At 44.6% G+C, this 18,593-nt stretch overlaps 2 protein-coding genes across 3 annotated transcripts in view; both read left to right on the top strand.

The window, feature by feature from the left end:
• The window catches only part of LOC135379070 (uncharacterized), a 70,431-nt gene that overhangs the window by 11,686 nt on the left and 40,152 nt on the right, over window positions 1-18,593 (top strand). The window lies entirely within an intron of this gene.
• LOC135379182 (uncharacterized) lies at window positions 1,055-18,527 on the top strand. Its single transcript, XM_064612426.1, has 5 exons — window positions 1,055-1,180; window positions 4,162-4,286; window positions 6,367-6,435; window positions 15,661-15,794; window positions 18,434-18,527. Exons 1-5 carry the CDS (start codon window positions 1,120-1,122, stop codon window positions 18,525-18,527), a joined length of 483 nt encoding a protein of 160 aa, XP_064468496.1. The 5' UTR covers window positions 1,055-1,119.

Genomic DNA, 18,593 nt, shown 5'->3' with positions numbered 1-18,593 from the left:
AACATGTCCGAAACAGTTGTTAGGCTGGAACAAAAGTATACACGCGAACTCGGAACCATAGCTTTGCAGCCTGTAACTCAAGAGCTACACGTCTTACTGCGTCGTTGTTGAAGCATCAGAACTTGTGATGTCACCAACCCCGCAAGGTTCGAGTTCGCAAAAGTTCGAAACTTTCGAACTTTTCTCAGAAAAAGTTCGAAGTTCGCAAAAGTACGACTTCACTGCGCTTGCGCTGGCGTGACCTGCCCGGAAACGTAAACAGTCCAACGTACGCCACTCAAGGCTTAATTAGGCTTAATGATATCTGACAATATGGCCTCATGTACGGTATGTTCGATAAATCAGTTAACTTTCCTTCGGTTTGTACTTTTCTAGCAACAGAAACTTATACCTGCGCCTACCACGGCACCACCTAGCATTCTTATACGTACACCTTCGCACAGTAAACAGACAGTCGGTAAGAAAAACAAAGCACGTAAGGAGAACGACGCAAAACTGTTAACATATAAATGTTAAATGCACAAACTTAGTTTACCACGAAGCCAGAACCCTAGTGGGCTCTGGTTTTGGGACGACTTTCTTCGCTTACCTGTCATCCAAGGCCCCACCAAAAAATCCGCTAAATTCAGCTCCAAACCTTTGCGAACCTTTGCGAAACTGACAAGAAATTCGAAGGTTCGTCGAACCCTGCGAACCAGTAGGTTGGCAGCCGAACCGCGGGTTTGCAAAAAGTTCGTGACATCACTAATCAGAATACACAGAGTACGTGTTAATGCCGAGCATTGTTCCATTCCTGGAAGAAAACAGTGCAACGCAGAAAGGGTCATATTGTGAGCAAGAAGCCTTTCATTTGCATATGCGCGTTAATTAAACATTAATTTATGCTTTAAAGTTCAAAGAAAAGTTTGTACAGTTATATCGTACTAATTAATCCAACTGTACACCATTGTTCCATTGTCTGAAAGAAATTGAAACATGTTAACCCGTGGCATATCTGGTGTTTGCTGAAATCTGCTGTACTCTATTGTTACTGAAATGTCATATCATGTCAGGGTACGGCCATGTCTGGGTATTGAGCGTGAAGCTGTCGAGCGGAACACGAACAGAGCCGTCCAGAAAATGAAGACGTGCCTCGTTATATTTTGCGCGCTCTCTCTTGCTGTTGGAAATCCGAACTCAGGTATGTCTGAAGTTTTCGTTACGGAAATTAAATTCCAGGAACTATAGAAGTGCCGAACTTGACATCCTTTAGTTGCGTAGAAGGAGGTAACCACCTCTCGTGGTGATGGCTGCTTTTGGACTTCTATTTCGCGATCTTGTGTTTTAGTTTCCGCTGGTTACAGCCCCAGCCGAGCTTTTGCTGTATATGGCTTGCTGTGTCATTGTTCAGAGCGGATACATTGCGTGAGACGAACGCATACTAATCCTTCCTGTCCCCCACTCCTTCCTGCTGTCCTCTCTCCAGCTGTTCACATCTGTACGCCGATCATAAGCGCGGGCCACGTAACAGGCGACAAGCGATAGCAACCCGCTACAAGCGACAAAATCGATGGCGGCGCCGCCACGCGAGCGACAAAAAAGTATCACTCTTCATGTGACAGCGGAAACATTCGTTTTACAGATCCACTCAGCAGGTAATCATAGTATAGATCAGGAAAAGATCTTCCCGGAACAGCACCGCAAGCGGTACTGCCCCGACGACCTTGTTATCGGCCGCGCGTTCAAAGACACGGCCCACCCAGGGGCGGACCGCGTTATCAAGGGGCCCTTCTCCAAATGTGAAGGACCGGCTCCCTTTCGCCTCCCTCCACCGCGAAAGACCCTGGCCCAAAGGCGAAAGATCAATACGCGTATCAATCGTAGTATAGAGACGATAACCTGAATTAAAAACACAGTACTTGACACGAAGGCGTATCTGGAATGATCTTGGGTATACTTTGACTCGATGCAGATGCACGGGTGTCGCGAAGACCCATGCTCGTCACTGTTACAAACGGTTTGCACTCTACCACACTTAACTCGTAAACTTAATTTGTAGTTCAGCATATGCTTTATTCAGTTTGGAAATTGACGTTACTGCTGTTTCCCCCAGCGTCCAAGGCAACATCTTCAAGCATAGTTCGAGGTACGGCACGTACGTTGGTCACGCAGTGTTGTACGCACGTACATGGTCACGCACTCTGATGAACCTTGCACTGCCACAAAGACCGCTATAAAATGACAAAAGCATTTTCACATATCTCACGAGAAGGTGTGGCATGGCACTAGTGTAACATATCTGAAGGAACGCAACTATATTAACTAAACTCAAGGATTTGAGAACATCCTTTGAATATCCAAATATCCCAAAGATAAATCGCTGAGACGTTGGTGGGATGTGAAAAAAAGTGGGACAAACCATATTCTCCAGGACGTACATGCGACGTCCACGGGCTCTCTACAATGATCTGTGGCACATTCGAATATCCAGTTTGGGATATCTCCAGGACATTCCCTAGACGTCTATGGCTTGCAGGGTATAACAACGACCGATGATCGTCACCAACGACGATGATAGCAGGTGATGCCCCAGTGCGCAAACACTGAACCCACAAAGCAGTGATGACCACTAACTACTTCGCGATGGAGCAGGTTGACTAGTAGTTCAACTACTTTTCTGGGGAGGTAGTTAAAGCTGCTTTAAACTACCGCAACGTATTTTAACTACATCTCTAACTACTTTACGTTGTGCATCAACACCAATCCCATTCTACAGGGCTTTCTTCCCATTCTTTTTTTAGGCGATACAGATTTTTCATTAAAAAAACTACAAGGGCTAGACACATGCTGTTTTCACTTCTATCATCTCTGGGCCGGCGGACGTTCTTGGCAAAATGTTGCTCGATCGTCAAATGACTAATTACCTAAAAACCGTTTTTTTTTTACTTTTTAATTATAAGAGATACGAAGTTGTCCCAATGAGAACGTACGTTCCTTTCGGTGGCCTGACATCGTAGCCGTTTTCAGAACAAAATTCCGTTCAGTAGATCGTCCGCAAAAAAAATCGTGAAGGAAAACCATTTTTGTCTTTACTTTGTTCAATGCGCATCTTCGGAGACCCGTCTTTCCTTCACCCCCAATGTGAGAGGGTAAAGAGCACACTGTCGCCTCTTGCGTCCTGGAAAAAGATTAACAGAAAATGCAGCCCAAGATAAGGGCAGTTCCGATAGCGTCGCCCAATACAGGTGTTTTTGTTTTCTTTCAGCAAGTTAAAGATCATCTTCGACGCATGAGGCTCCTTCACCGTCGTTGGGTGCGAAGGAAAGACGCGTCTCGGAAGATGCGCAATGAAGAAAAAAAAAGGCATTCACGAATTTTTTTGCGGACGATCTACCTAACGGATTTTTGTTCTGAAAACGGCTACGATATCAGGTCACTGAAGGGAACAGATGTTCTCATTGGGACAACTTCGTAGCTTTCATAATTAAAAAGTTAATTAACGATTTTTAGGTAATTACTGATTTGACGATTGAGTCGACGCACGGCAGACGACGCACTGTGGGAGCCAGAATTTTACAAATTTCCGAAGTCGTTTTTATGATTATAGCTTCGTTTTCAAGTGAGATATTTCCCAACTGTGTTCGAGTTCGTGCTAAAATGATTGTGGGAATACAGTCAGCTTGGCTTGAAATCCATATCGTTCCGATGTCTCCGTTTAAGGTCATCCTGTTGTTGTTGGCCTCTGGCTATCTTCTTGTGCGTCGCATTGACTCATTACGACAGGATGAAATAGCGTGTCTCCTTGAAACACGTCGTCGAAATCGTGGAAATTCCGATGAAATTTTCCACGGACGAAGTATTCAAGCAAAATTAGAGAGCGAAAAAATCAACACACTTGGAGCAACATGGATACGGTGCGCGAGAAATCAGAAGGCATTTTTCTATTATGCGTGCCCTATGGGTCTTCAACCATCTACGTAAAAAAAAAAAAAGAAAAAAGCATGAAGAAGAAGGAAACGGAGGGGGGGGGGGGGGGGGTCACGGCCGCATGGAGTTTGTAGAGGGGCACCGAAGTCCGGCCCTGCAGGGAACAGCTATTTTCTATCATCACATTACTGCGTAGATCGCGCAGATCAGGCCTAGAACATCTGAGTTAACCTTTCTCCTTTCATGCTTTCACAGGTGGAACGGGTGGACTCCCAAAGCAGATAACATTTCAAGTTTTCGTCGCCTGTGACGACATCTTCCAGGCTGAATTCAGTAACCAAACCTTAAGGAGGCGGTATATCGCTGTGTTCTTCAATGCGGTAAGCAACCGGACGCCACAGAATCATACATGTATCAATTGTATGTACGTATCAATCATATTGCATTATTCACACGGTGGGTACGTACCCAGAAAGTAATCTAATTTATTACTTAGTACAGTCTTCAATAAGGGTGTTATTCCGAGGGCAACAGAAACACAATGGTTAAAATAACAGGCATAACCTTTATTTGTTTTACCTATAATACACTGCATGCACTGCAATAAGAATTACATAGTCACCGCACAATACAAGACATAAAAGTGTCCACCAACATAGCGACGAAGATGAAGGTACTACGGTGAGGCCAAGAGAAGTCCTGCGTCTGCAGTGAAAAAAAAAAGATATTTAGGGTGTAATAAGGGAGTAAAGTAATTGATACACCTCAAATACACCCCAGTTACACCTTAAAAGGAGTTTTATTTTTTAGAGTGTAGAAGAGCCTTAGGAATCGCTGCAGTGGCATAACAGGCATAGCAACAGCATTTTGTGGTTTTGAGCTCTAACCTGCTGATGCTTAGGGACATGTTGTAACACAAGTACAGCATTCCACACTTGGAAACAAGATAACTGATTTGTTCATGGTGTAGCTTTATCAAGCCATGCCCAATGAGCTGATTAATGCGATCTGCGTAGTATCCTAATAGTTGGGATGTAAGCTCGAATGAAGGCTATCGGATTGGATTGGATATAGCAGAAAAATATGGGTAGGTTAGTCCCGACCTACTCTGGACTGGCTACTTCAAAACGCGTTTGTGGGTGGATCAACACGATCTGTGATAAACTATGGTCAAGTATGCATACTGATGTAATTTCTTTATTTTTTTTTGTAGAGTGGATAAATAGATAAACGTCTTTGGCAGCGATGGCCAGTAGTTAACTACATGTAGTTAAACTACAAGTTAAACTACCTCATTGTAGTAGTTATCAATAACTTGCAGAAATGTAGTGTGCAACTACTAGTTAAACTACTATTTCGAGAAGTTAACTACAGTAGTCAGGCTACTGCAGGCGCCAACTACATCCGATTTTGCCACAGGCTTTAAGGCAGGATTGTGCTTCCGACATTTACCTTGAGCTACTTGTTTCATGAGAACGAAGGTGTAGAAGAATTGTGCCGTGCATGCGAACTAAATCTTCACCTTTATCGCTGCTTGTGATTCATATTTAGGTGTCCAAGAACACTATAGAATGGGATTGGTGTTGATGGACAACATTTAGTTATAGATGTAGTTAAAATACATTGCACTAGTTAAAGAAGTTGTTTGATCTACCTCCCCTGAAAAGTAGTTGAACTACTAGCTAAACAACTTCATCTCAAAGTAGTTCGTAGTTATAGTTAAACTACTGTAGAAGTAATTAGTGGCCATCACTGGTCTTAGGTAACTGCTCCTGAGCGATTCTCTTGTCATTGCTTTGAAAATGTTGGTGGCGTCTTATCTGTGACCCAACACAGAAATGAAGTAACCTGTAAGGCTGACACACCTTACTTGTAGATCGATTCCAATTACCAGTTGAGTGCTTGTCTGTGTCATTCGAGTCTTTTGATCATGTGCGTCTCTTTCTGCACTCCAGCTTCCTACACGTAAAAGTCGCTTAACATACTTTAATTGCTTAATGGAGAGTTATTAACTTGACATCCTATCTGCCACACTGTAAACTGAAAAACACCGTTATGGGTGTAAATGGCTTGTCCTATAAGTGACACCACTTTTTACGTCATATAGTCTAGAACATACTTTTTAGAGGTGTATTCTGCATGAAACACCCATTTGAAAAGGTGCTTTTCCTCGAAAATGCCGTCATTTGCACCCTTTTTACACCCTTTTAGGAGGGTGTTTAACAATTTTACACCCTCCTAAATGGGTGTTTAAAGGGTGAAAAAGAAGGCATTTTTAAGAAAAAGCACCCTTTTCAAAGGGTGTTTTACGCAGAATGCACCCTCTAAAAAGGGTGTTCCAGATCATATGGTGTAAAAAGAGGTGTCAGATATAAGACAAGCCATTTACACCCATAAGGGTGTTTTCCCGTTTACAGTGCAGATTCTAATATACGTTCTTGTCATTATTTGAAATTTCAGATCAATCTCATTTTTGCACGCATCACCAATCCGAGGATCAGGTTCGAGGTTGCCAGGTTGTACAATAAGGTAAGAACGTACCGAGAGAAAGCCAAGAAGCAAACTGGCAGAACACACCCACACGGGAGAAGCGTGTGTTCCGTCCGAGTGTTCCTTGCCTTTCGTCCAGTATGTTTAGTTTTAACTAGGAATGTGCCGGAATTAACCTCCGGAGTCCTCCGAAAGCCTCATTGAAAGACGGGTGTTTTCTTGTTTGTTTGCTTATATTGCTCTAGACTGGAAGATTTCATCGCAGAACTGCTACATTACAAAATTAAAAGTAACACGGTTTTGTTTCTAATACTTGCTTAGTTTATTTATGGAAATAATTCATTCTCGAGAACTTGCGTATTTCTTGTATGGTCGTTGAACGACACGTTAAATAAGTTACTTTTAAGAACAACTATACGGGTATGGTTCCTCCTGAAACTGCACTATTATTTATACCTCTGTCACACGGGATGATTGGATGATTTAGTGTCATTTTCGTGTAGTACACTCCAACCAGCGAATGTCACTTTCACTACGTGCTTGCTACACGGCTTAAGTAAGTGTCACTTATGGCAGCGACGGCAATTACGATAGACAAGAATAAACGGCAGCGAAATATTTAGGCGCGCTCCACAATACCTTCCTCAAAATGTTTTTTTCTTTAATTTAGAAACACCTCCTGTTAATCTTCATCCAACATTAAACAAATTGGCCTCAAACATGTTCCACAACAAAAATGGCCGCCGCCGGATGGCGAAGACCGCGAAGTTGTCATAGGCTGTTAACGAGAGTAATGACATGTTTTTTGGCACCATCTCGTACTGTACTTAAATAAAATAAACACGCCGTTGAAAATACTCGTTTAAAAATATTGTGGTGTCGGGACCCCTCACTTTTTCTCAATATTTTTACCTATGCCACAAAACCTGCCGTCGAGGCTACACACTTTGTCAGCCGAAGGGAAGTGAAGTGTGTTTGGGGAACTCACTAAATCGTTAGTGCACTTTCTGCCGAGTGTCACTAAAAGATGTCGTGTGACAGCACACGAATGACACTAAGTGCAAGTGTCACTCGCTGAAAGTGACACTAAATTAGTCCGTCTGACAGGGGTATTAGTTTGCTTTTCATTACACAAACTTTCGATGTTCTGCTTTAAGATACTTTTCGGCAGAATTTTTTTTTTTTCTGGCTTTTTCGGCTCTTTTCAATGAAAGGATTCGATAGATTCGAGATTTGTAAGATTCGTGGATTCGCAGAACCTTTATTGGATCCGGATTCGAATTCGGATCCGGATTCGGATTCGGATTCGTAAAATTATCGATTCGATCCATGCCTAGTTTTAACCAACGCGCTCTCTTCGTTTTGTATTTTACAGGTAAGAACAGGTGATGATAGGTTGATGGACTCAGGGAAGTATTTTTAATAGTTATCGTTCTTTAAGAAGCATACGGTTCCGCAGCGTCAGTTGCGTCCGATAAACGGTAACGCAGTCTCTGTGATTACCACGCATGCTCATTACGGAAGGGTTAATTCAAGAACTTTGAGATGATGTGGGGTGCGGTTTGTGTCTAGCGACAACAGGACGTAGACACGGCGTCAGATCAGTTGACAAATTGAAATGTGGTGGGGGAGAGCCCAGACCGAGCCTTCCAATGGCCCTGGTCAGGTCCCCCAAGGTCGCCATTTTGCCATGTATTTGTTCCTATCCCGATGCGTGCAATGCCGGAGGCCGCCCTTAGATACCCCATTGTTACCAGACGTTGGCTTGCGTTGAATTGTAGCGCGCTAAAGATCCAGTTGAAGCACAATCCAAGCCAAGCCAAGTCACCGAAAGAGAAATGGACGACTGCGCCTGGTACGACTAGAGGTGTGCGCCGTGGGCATTTTTTTCGGCGGCGGCGTAGGGCACGTTGAAGGCCCGGCGGCGGCGGCGTCAGCGGCGTCACGCCGATGCTGTCATATAGGCGTGCGACCCGTGGACTGTCAATATGTTCTCTTCTCCAACGGGGACGCACGAACACCTCAGAGCGGGGGTATTTTCTCCATCATAGTCAACGCGACGGTGGCAGTATTTACTGTACCTTGCACCAAACAAGTGCGTCAGCACTGGATAAAGAATACCGAACACACAAAGGAACATTAGGAGAAGTAAAGCACTTCAAGAAGGTCGTCGCCCAAGAACTTCGACTGGGCGCGTTAAGTGCATGTTAAGCGCTGGAGATAACAACATAGCTAGATAATCAGAACGACAAGCCATCCCTTTAATGGCAACTACACGTAACAGTTATAGTGAGTGCTGATCGAATGTTCACAGGACAGCGACGCGTGAAAGCTCTGTCCACTGATCCAGTGGCTCTTTTTGGGAAACCATATAAATATGCGAACGTTAGCAAACGATACGACATAAGGCGCACCCACCACGTCATTGAACAGTATTTTTGCAGAGGCTGTATAGTTATCATGAATAAATACTGTAAAATCATTTAATTTCGCAGCCCTAAATTTTCGCGAATCGAGTAGGGATATATTCACAACAACTAAATTTTTTTCGCGCACTCCACGAGTTCCTCGAATTTTCTCGATTCGCAAAATTCGCGAAAATTAAGGTCTCGCGAAATTAAAGGGTTTTTCAGTAAACTTGTCCAGAACGAGTGGGTTGAGTCTGCCATGCTTCGCGCGCATTATAAGCCCCGCAATTCCGCGATTGAAAACACCCTCTCTCACTGTGTGCTTTTCGCCGGCACACACAAAATGCACTATTTGTTACGCACTTTTCGAGCGCAGAAAGAGCGACGGGCAATCTACGTGAGAAGACCAAGTGCTTTGGAGCGATCGAGCCAATTGGTGTAGGCGCTAATCTGTTGGTCAGATAGACCGCTTTCCAACCCAGATAAGGCGAAAGTCGCGTCATTTCTGCGCTCGAAAATGGCGTACTTCTTGTTTCGGCTCATTTGCATAGCGACATTCAGCGTCGGATATTTCAACACACGTGCGCGTTTCAGAATTTCTTAAACGCGCACGTGTGTTTGTGTTTGTGCGCACCATGTTTGAGAATTTCTTTAACATGGAATGGCTTTCAACGATGAGTATCTTCCGTTCTGCTATCCCGTTTTTACGCGAAAGTCCTTAATTAAAGAATTAATTAATTTGAGGTAATTAATGATCTTGTAGTTACATACTTTCTTCGAGATAATATTCGCATGCACAACTCAAAAGCGGCACGTATTTCGTCCTGCTATTTTTTAAACAAAAATTCTGTGACGAATAAAAAACGAAACACACTATATATGGATAATGACCAGTGCTATGGTGTTGGTGGATGACCGGCAAACAACCTGCAAGAATTGAATGACAAGTTTTCCTGGAGTTGTGTGCCTCCAGGGTCGACTATGAAACGAAACTCTAAAGCATAAACAGCATATCAGGAGATGAAATTGTCACTGCTAAAAACACCACAAATGAAGCCTGGAACCTAAGATGAAAGAAAAACAAACAAAATATTAGGTATGGGAGAGAATTTGTTTATAGAAAGTGGATCAAAATGGGCACATTACACAGCCGCGCCGATTTTTCAACATCGGCGGCGGCGGCGGCGGCGCGCCGACACTTTTGGTACGGCGGCGACGGCGAGACCCCGACCTCCGGCGGCGGCGCTTCGGCGCGGCGGCGCACACCTCTAGGTACGACAGGTACGCTATGTGATGCACGCAGCCGTGCACTAGATCCACAGGGGTGACACAAACCCGCCATTGTTGTAACTACCCTCGAGCGGGTGCTTTTGGCAAAACTGCCATCTTGTCCTGGTCGCACGTCATAGAAAACGTCATTTTGAGGTCATGTGACTTTGTTTACATGTCGTTTTGCCGTTTACCGACATATTTTCACCGTCTTAACACCAAGAGATGGCCGTATTTTGCCAGCGTAAACTATGCGGTGCTTCTTCCGCAACATGGTAGCTCATTTCACCATCGCATCGGCTCGGTAAGTCTTAGAGCGCGGTCGTCATCACATCTTTGGAAGTTGTCAACAATACGAGGCTTTATGTGTAAAACTGCGCGTTTTACTGCGATATTATCGGATAAAAATAATTACCGTGATCGAAAAACATCCAAAACGTCGTCCAGAAACAACAACCGCATTGTTTACAAACGGTTTGGCCGCCGATCACGGGCGCCGCCATCTTTAAGGTCACGTGTGCCTCGACGTTTGCTGTGACGTACGACCAGGACCTGTCCAGGATGCATTGCGTTCGCCCAGCACGCTTTCGTCTACGGAGCAATACATTGGATGCCACCCCTGTGACTAGATCTTATCAAATGGCTCAACACGTTCAACACACAAAAAGTGAAACACGACACAGAAAGTTGTTATACGCGTTTTATTTGGACATATAAAGACTAGATTCATTCGCAGAAACAACAAAAACATTTTGCCGCTAAACTTAGCGCGCTGAAGTGATCCGGAACGGCAACAGTGGTGTATCTAGTGGCGGCCTTCTTCGTTGCACGCTTTTCCGAGGTGAGCTTGGGGGACCTGGCCCTGGTCATACTACAACGAACGCAGCGCCATCTAGTGCAACTTTTACAGACCAGCATTTTCCAACGGTGTGATGGAGATCAGCGCGTCCCCCCCCCCCCCCCGCCCGCCCGCTTTCGACGCTTTCGGATGAGGCGGTAGCTAGCACGGTACAGTAAGGGTACTGGATGTGATCGCGTGTGTTTCATTGACGTAGGCGTCCTGCTCCATCAACTGGTATGGTTTGACCGTAGTAGACGACATGTTCTTTCTTCAGGATGTAGCTAGTTCTCTTCAAGAACGGTTTCTGTTTAAAAAGGGATTTTCGCACTATTCCTCAGGGGGCGTACCTTGCGTCGGACGAGGATACATCCAGCATGCATGTCCTGTTTAGGGCAGGGGAAGAAACTCGAATACGCCGGATGTGCACTCTAAGAAAAAAAAAAAGAGTATTTTTACTCGTTTTGGGGACTAAATCCGTTGCCACAAAAAAATAGTCCCTTTCGGGAGTAAATCCATGGGAGTAAATGAAGGTCACAGAGTGGAGTCACATTGTTTCAATGGTCACTGAGGACTGCCCGTGTGACAGGGTTGCCTACTTTGCCCTACCAATTTCTCGCTTTATAGGCTCGGTGCGCTAGTGTTTCGAGGGGGCGACGACAGCGCTCCAAGCCATCCAAGCGGCGAGGAGGTGCGAAACCGCACTGAAGGCGAATCCGATCTCGCCTTCCTGCCGTACGCAGCTGCTGTTGATTTTTTTTTTCGACTTTTGCAATGACCAGTACGTTTCGGGTATACCCCAGGCCCGCATGGCTCATGTTGCTGCGTCGTTGGCATGCTCCGAGAACCAAGGGAAGCATGAGGTTTTATGGTTTCCCTGCCCGGCTGTACACTCTAAGAAAAAAAGGAGTACTTTTACTCCTTTGGGGGACTAAATGCCTTGCCACAAAAAATATTCCCTTTCGGGAGTAAATGCGCGGGAGTAAATGAATGTGACAGAATGTAAATTGCATTTCCCGCGCGGTTGTATGAGTCCCAAGTACATAATTCGTGTACATGCATGAAAATACTTTGAAGCAAACCGTCAACCGTGATATATCGCGTGATATAACATCTTGCGCCATACATATGGCACAATTTGCGGAGAAAGATGCGCTAACTGTTTCTTACTCTGTGTGGTTGGAATAATGCTACGTTGGCTGAGTTATACAGCCTTATGCCGCTCAAATTGACCAAGGGCACATATTTACGTAGACTGTTGCATTCAGGAGACCACGTGCGAAGTTCAGTGACAATTTGCAGTCCTGGGGAGTAAATGTCGGGACTAAATGTTGGGTTAGGGGACTAAAATGGGGAGTAATTGCAGACTAGGGGAGTAGAAGCTGCAATTACTCCCCGTTTTGCTCCTTTTTTCTTAGAGTGTACAAGCGCAGCGCCAGGCAACGCTGGATACAAGTCATTTGGCGCGACAACGAAGTATCATCTATCCTGCAAATTCTACTCATGTGATAGCTGCGTCTTGTTTTGCAGTAAACGTGAACGTCTTCATTTCTGCAATCTGCATATCATTTGTTTTACTACTTTGTATCAAAAGAGAAACTGACGTTCTGAGGCGGGAACAAACATGGAAGGGACAGATACAAACAAATCCTGTCCCTTCTGTCCCTTCCATGTTTGTTCCAGCCTCAGAACAACAGTTTCTCTCTTGTTCAACAGGTGCCGCTTGCGTCGATTTCCGTCGTATGAATGTGTGTATGAGTGAGCAAAAAAATGTAAGAGAGAAAGGAGGGAGAGTGAGTGGCTGGTTTGTCGTCCCTTCAGATGACGCACCCCGAAAGTCGCTGGAGAGGCGTGTTAGCTTAGCTCAATTGGTAGAGCCCTGGACCGGTAATCCAGAAGATGTGGGTCCGATCCCTACAGCTGGCTAACCTTTTCAGTGACTTTCATCTTTCATCATTTGTATCAAAAGCATCGAGGTAAAACTTCTGTACACACGTCATCTGCTGTGCACAAAGTTTGCGCACAAGTTTCATCGTAGCAGAAAATAACTGATGAAAACAATAAGCCTTCTCTTAGTCTTCCCTTCCTTTCGAAATTGGGATTTATCCCCGGCACTGCGGCAAATTGGTGACAGACGCAAATTCGTGCCGATTGAGGAATATCCCCAGTGCCGCACCGTGTTTACATTTGCCGGCCGCTCCCGCTTTACACTCGCAGTGTCCTTTCATTATACGTGGGGGGTTTGTGGTTTTCGGCATTTACTTTCAAGCAAATTAAGGGGGGTGTTTATCGACATTTATATGGATTAGTAAAAATTGGATTCTTTCTGCAGCTATGTTCCGTCGGGACGGACGGGATGTCCGAATGCGGGCGTCTATTTGATTACACGCAAAGCAATGCCTATTTTGTAAGTGAGGGAAACAACCAACCAGCAAAAGTGAAATATACCAAGTGAACAGTGGCGTTTATCGTCAGTACAAAACAGGGAAACAAGGAAAAGCCATCTTTTGCTGTATAATAAATGCAAGCGTATATACCATACTAATATCCGCATAGCAGTCCGCTTTTTCGAAATATGCTGAATTAAAAAAAATCATTCGGGGAGTGTTCTTCGACATTTTGACGGAAAATGTTGTTGCAAGTTGAGAAAAGGCATGTTGTTATCACCGCGCTGTACCCTCCCGGGTGTTCGAAGACATCTTCCACTTCAGAAACGTGTCCGGACTCATAAAGCCTTCCTTGATCTAAAGTAGATGGGTAGAAATCCAGCGAACCGGTAGAATGTAGGAAGGGAGTTGCCTCAGGACAGAAGCCGCCGATATTTCGAACAGAGACTGTTCTTCTTCTGGGCACCGTCCTTATCATTGGCATGGTATTTAAAGGGTTAGCTGTGACGTGTTTAAAGGTTCATGCGAATTGTGGGTCAACAGCCCGTTGTGTGTCAACATCTTTCGCAATGCTTGCCAATTCTTGCCTATTGTCCCATTTCGTCCACGTGTTCGTGAACCCCCATTTTTCTGTAACCGGTCAGGAGCCCAGATGACTTCGTTCACATAATCCCCTGCACACTCTAACAAAGCGGCCATTCAAACCTTCGGCCGTACAAACCCGTACGGACCCTTTCTTCCCTCCGGGCTGTTGACACACAATTAGCATGAACCTTTAAACACGTCACACCTAACCCTTTAAATACCATGCCAATGATGAGGGCGGTGCCCAGAAGAAGAACAGTCTCTGTTCGAAATATCGGCGGCTTCTGTCCTGAGGCAACTCCCTTCCTTGATCTAAAGTTGTACAGTTGTACGTCAAAAAAAGAAAGATCATGTTTCTTTAGGAGGTCGGAAGCCGCATCTGAGTTTGATGCTAGCTGCTGCGTTCGCAATTGCGCAACAACACGACAGCAGTCAGCGGTCAGTTCGGTCGTACCGATTTCCTCCGCAAGTGGCGCGCGTGTCAGATTTTCGCCGTGCCCTCTGGTTAGCGCACGGAGCCTATAGATCGAATTTGTATGCAACATAACCGCGCGCGCTTTTCTTTCTTTCTTTCTTTTTTTCGGAATGTATCATCGCTGGTGTAGTCCAATATCCATGCTAGGCGTGTACATATTACGGTTCGGAAGATCCTTTACTGGGACTTGGAGCTTTATCATATGTAGGATTCCGCGTTCTCGGGTTTAATCGAAAAACACCGAAAAACATACGCCGGGTAAATTCTGCGTCATTCGGTATTAATCGAAAGACACCGAATACAGAGGGAGGTTTCGGAACACGACAGAGATACATGGTTGCACGTGCCCAGCAAGCTGTTGATGCAGATCCGAAAACCATACAGGAATACGATGGTTGTGGAAAATGTCCGTTTACAATCAATCAATCAATCCGTTTACTTTTTCGTTAGCCGTAAAACGCCACCGCAGCGAACAACGCCATGTTGATTGACCGTCTTGCGGAAATTACATTGTGATTCCTATTCGCCGATTGCTGTCGGGTAAACCATGTACACGCCAGGAAAAACACCGATCGAAAACGCCGATTTCGTGAAAATCAATAAACATCGAAAACCTTACGCCGATTTCGCCCAAACATAAAAACCGAAAACGCCACATCTTTTAAAGGTACTGTAAAGCAGTAGACAAGCAGGATATGCTGGCGGCATGGCTTGAGACGTTGTTGCTTGTAAATCCCATATGCGGAACCATACGACCGACAACGCTCTCTAAACATTTTTCATTTATCATGAAAAATCCGGCATAGTGCAGCGGGTGCGACGCCTGGTGTCGAACAACCCCCTGTGCAGCAGGCAACACTGTGGAATATGTATTATGTATGCAGCACTATTTTGTCGCGTTTTGTTCTTTTGGTGGCTATATTATTTCGTATCATATTTCCATAGGAGTGCAGAGACCCCAGTTTAGTGTGTTTTTTGCGAAATAAAATCAAAAAGAAACGCAGCGCTGTTCGGCTGTCGGGCCCAGTGTTATACGCATGCAACGTGGTTGCCGCAGTACGCGGTTGTGAGTACGGATCCCTTCCTAATACTAATACAGTGTTGCCCGTAATCTTTAATTTTGATTTTCTAATTAACTGCACTACCGATTGGAATGAAATTCGCGCAGTTTTTGTTCTGATGGCTTGGACTATCGTATAGCCACGCTAAATGAAATTCGGCATCTGCTGCTTTACAGTACCTTTAAGTGTCAGATATTTTCTCGTGGTTGTGAACATGGTGCATCATCCGTATTTCCTATAGGAGAATGGATTTACACCTGCGCTTACTTTGGTTGACGACAAGGTGGACGCCCATGCAAGTCTCCATTCGATCGTAAAATTCATCAGTACACGACCGCAGTTTAATTCGTCAGACATCGTGTTTGTCTTTTGCGGGTGAGTATTATCCGGTACTTTCTAGTTCAGTGCTGTAATAAATACTATCTATTTGTACAATATCGCAGAAGGAAGGTACTCACAAAAGGTCGCCACGGCCGCCACGGTTTACACACTTCTCAAGGTACGACACCAGCAGCGTTACCTGTCTATTGAGATGTTGATACACACTGCACGAAGGCATTGCCAGACATCGCCATTAATGCTGATAGAAATGTAATATTTGTGGATTATGATTATTACCATTCAAGACACATGTACACTCTAAGAAAAAAAAGGAGTAAAACGGGGAGTAATTGCAGCTTCTACTCCAGTAGTCTGCAATTACTGCCCATTTTAGTCCCCTAACCCGGCATTTAGCCCCGACATTTAGTCCCCAAGACTGCAAATTGTCACTAAACTTCGCGCATGCTCTTCCGAATGCAACAGTCTACGTAAATATGTGCCCTTGGTTAATTTCAGCGCCATAAGGCTGTAAAACTCAGACAACGTAGCATTGCATTTCAATGCATTCCACGCGCTGTTGTAAGAGTGCCAGGTACATAATTCGTGTGCATGCATGAAAATACTTTGAAGCAAACCGCCACCCGTGATATATCGAGTGATATAAAATCTTGCGACATACATGGGGAAGAATTTGCGAAGAAAGAAGCGTTAACTGTTTCCTACTCGGTGTGACTGGAAAATTGCTGCGTTGGCTGAGTTATATACAGTGCCATCAAATTGACTTAGGGCACATATTTACGTAGACTGTTGCATTCAGGAGACCATTCGCGAAGTTCAGTGACAATTTGCAGTCCTGGGGAGTAAATGTGGGGACTAAATGTCGGGTTAGGGGACTAAAATGGGGAGTAATTAAACTCTAGGGGAGTAAAAGCTGCAATTACGCCACGTTTTTCTTCTTAGAGTGTGAGATGTTCCTCAAGTTTCCCAGCAATCTTGGCGCTAGATGGCGCCCACGTGCAGGATAGTTGTAGCTGAACTTCGCTCGCTATACGAACCTCAACCCGTTTCACCCAGTCACTCTGGCTGCCCTCACCGTAAATGGAAAAACACCCTTATGGGTGTAAATGGCTTGCCCTATACCTCACACCACTTTTTACACAGTATGGTCTGGAACACCCCGTTTTAGAAGGTGTATTCCTGTAAAGCACCCTTTGAAAAGATGCTTTTCCTTGAAAACGCCGTCTTTGCACCCTTTATACAGCCTTCGAGGAGGGTTTTTATCAATCCTACACCCTCCTGAAAGGGTGTTTAATGGGTGCAAAAGAAGGCAATTTCAAGGAAAAGCACCCTTTCAAAGGGTGTTTGACATAGCATACACCCTCTAAGAAGGGTGTTCCAGAGCATACGGTGTAGAAAGTGGTGTGAATTATAGAACAAGCCATTTACACCCATAAGAGTGTTTTTCAGTTTACAGTGAGCTATCTTTATGTGTCCGTATCTGCATGCCGTTCCTGCACATACTTGTCTTCACCTGTCTTCACAGGAGTGCTCGCATCAGTATCTTGACTGCGTGCAAAGTCTATATCCCTCAGTTCTGTAGATGCTACTCTTCAATGTCAAATGCGAGATGCAGTAGCAAGCTATTAGCCCCATTGTTTCTCAGTGATGGCCAGTAGTTAGCTGCATGTAGTTAAACTACTAGTTAAACTACGTGATTGTAGTTAAAAAGTAGTTATCAACTACTTGCAGAAATGTGGTGGCAACTACTACTTCTTGTACTTGACTACAGTAGTTAGGTTACTGCAGGCGTCAAGTACTTCCGATCTTGCTGCAAGCTTTACGGCACGATTGTGCTTCCGACTTTTACCTTGAGCTACTTGTTTGATGAGAACGGAGGTGCAGAGCAATTGTGCCGTGCATGTGTACTAAATCTTCACTTTTATCGCTGCTTGTGATTCATATTTAAGTGCCCTCGGGCACCTAAATATGAATGTATGAATCGCGAATCGCGAACGAATGAATGAATGAATGAATCGCGAATGAATGAATGAATGAACGAATCGCGAATGAATGAATGAATGAATGAATGAATGAATGAACGAATCGCGAATGAATGAATGAATGAATGAATGAACGAATCGCGAATGAATGAATGAATGAATGAATGAATGAACGAATCGCGAATGAATGAATGAATGAATGAATGAATGGGGAAAGTTCTCCTGAATGCAACAGTCTTCGTAAATATGTGCCCTTGGTAAATTTGATGGCATAAAGCTGTATACCTCAGCCAACGTAGCAATTTCCCAGCCGCACAGAGTAAGAAACTGTTAGCGCATCTTTCCTCGCAAATTGTGCCCTATGTATGGCGCAAGATTTTATATCACTCCATATATCACGGTTGACGGATTGCTTCAAAGTATTTTCATGCATGCGCACCAATTATGTACCTGGGACTCTTACAACAGCGCGTGAAATGCGGTCTCAACTCTGTGACATTCATTTACTCCCGTGCTTTTACTCCCGAAAGGGACTAATTTTTGTGGCAATGCATTTAGTCCCCAAAAGGAGTAAAAGTACTAGGAGTATAAGGCGCATCGCTTCCTGTCATGTAAACCGTCCCAAGTCGATCTTTGCGGCCAGTCGACTGTTGCTTTCAGTCGACGTGCGTGCCCATGTAAACGCGCCTGCAGACACCGCTATCCTAAGGCGCATATCAGCTTTGAAGCCGAGGTTGTACAGACGCGCATGGGGCTTCACTTCGCGGAATACAACACCGGCACATGAACAGCTTCTTTGTTGTCCTTCATTTGATGCCAATGTGTCCTGCGGCGTACCAGTTTTTTCTTTCCC

Source organism: Ornithodoros turicata, chromosome 1 (assembly GCF_037126465.1).
Source record: "Ornithodoros turicata isolate Travis chromosome 1, ASM3712646v1, whole genome shotgun sequence".
NCBI classification, from domain to species: Eukaryota; Metazoa; Arthropoda; class Arachnida; order Ixodida; family Argasidae; genus Ornithodoros; species Ornithodoros turicata.
Note: the sequence above shows the minus strand (reverse complement) of the source record. Positions and strands in the feature narration are given on the sequence as shown.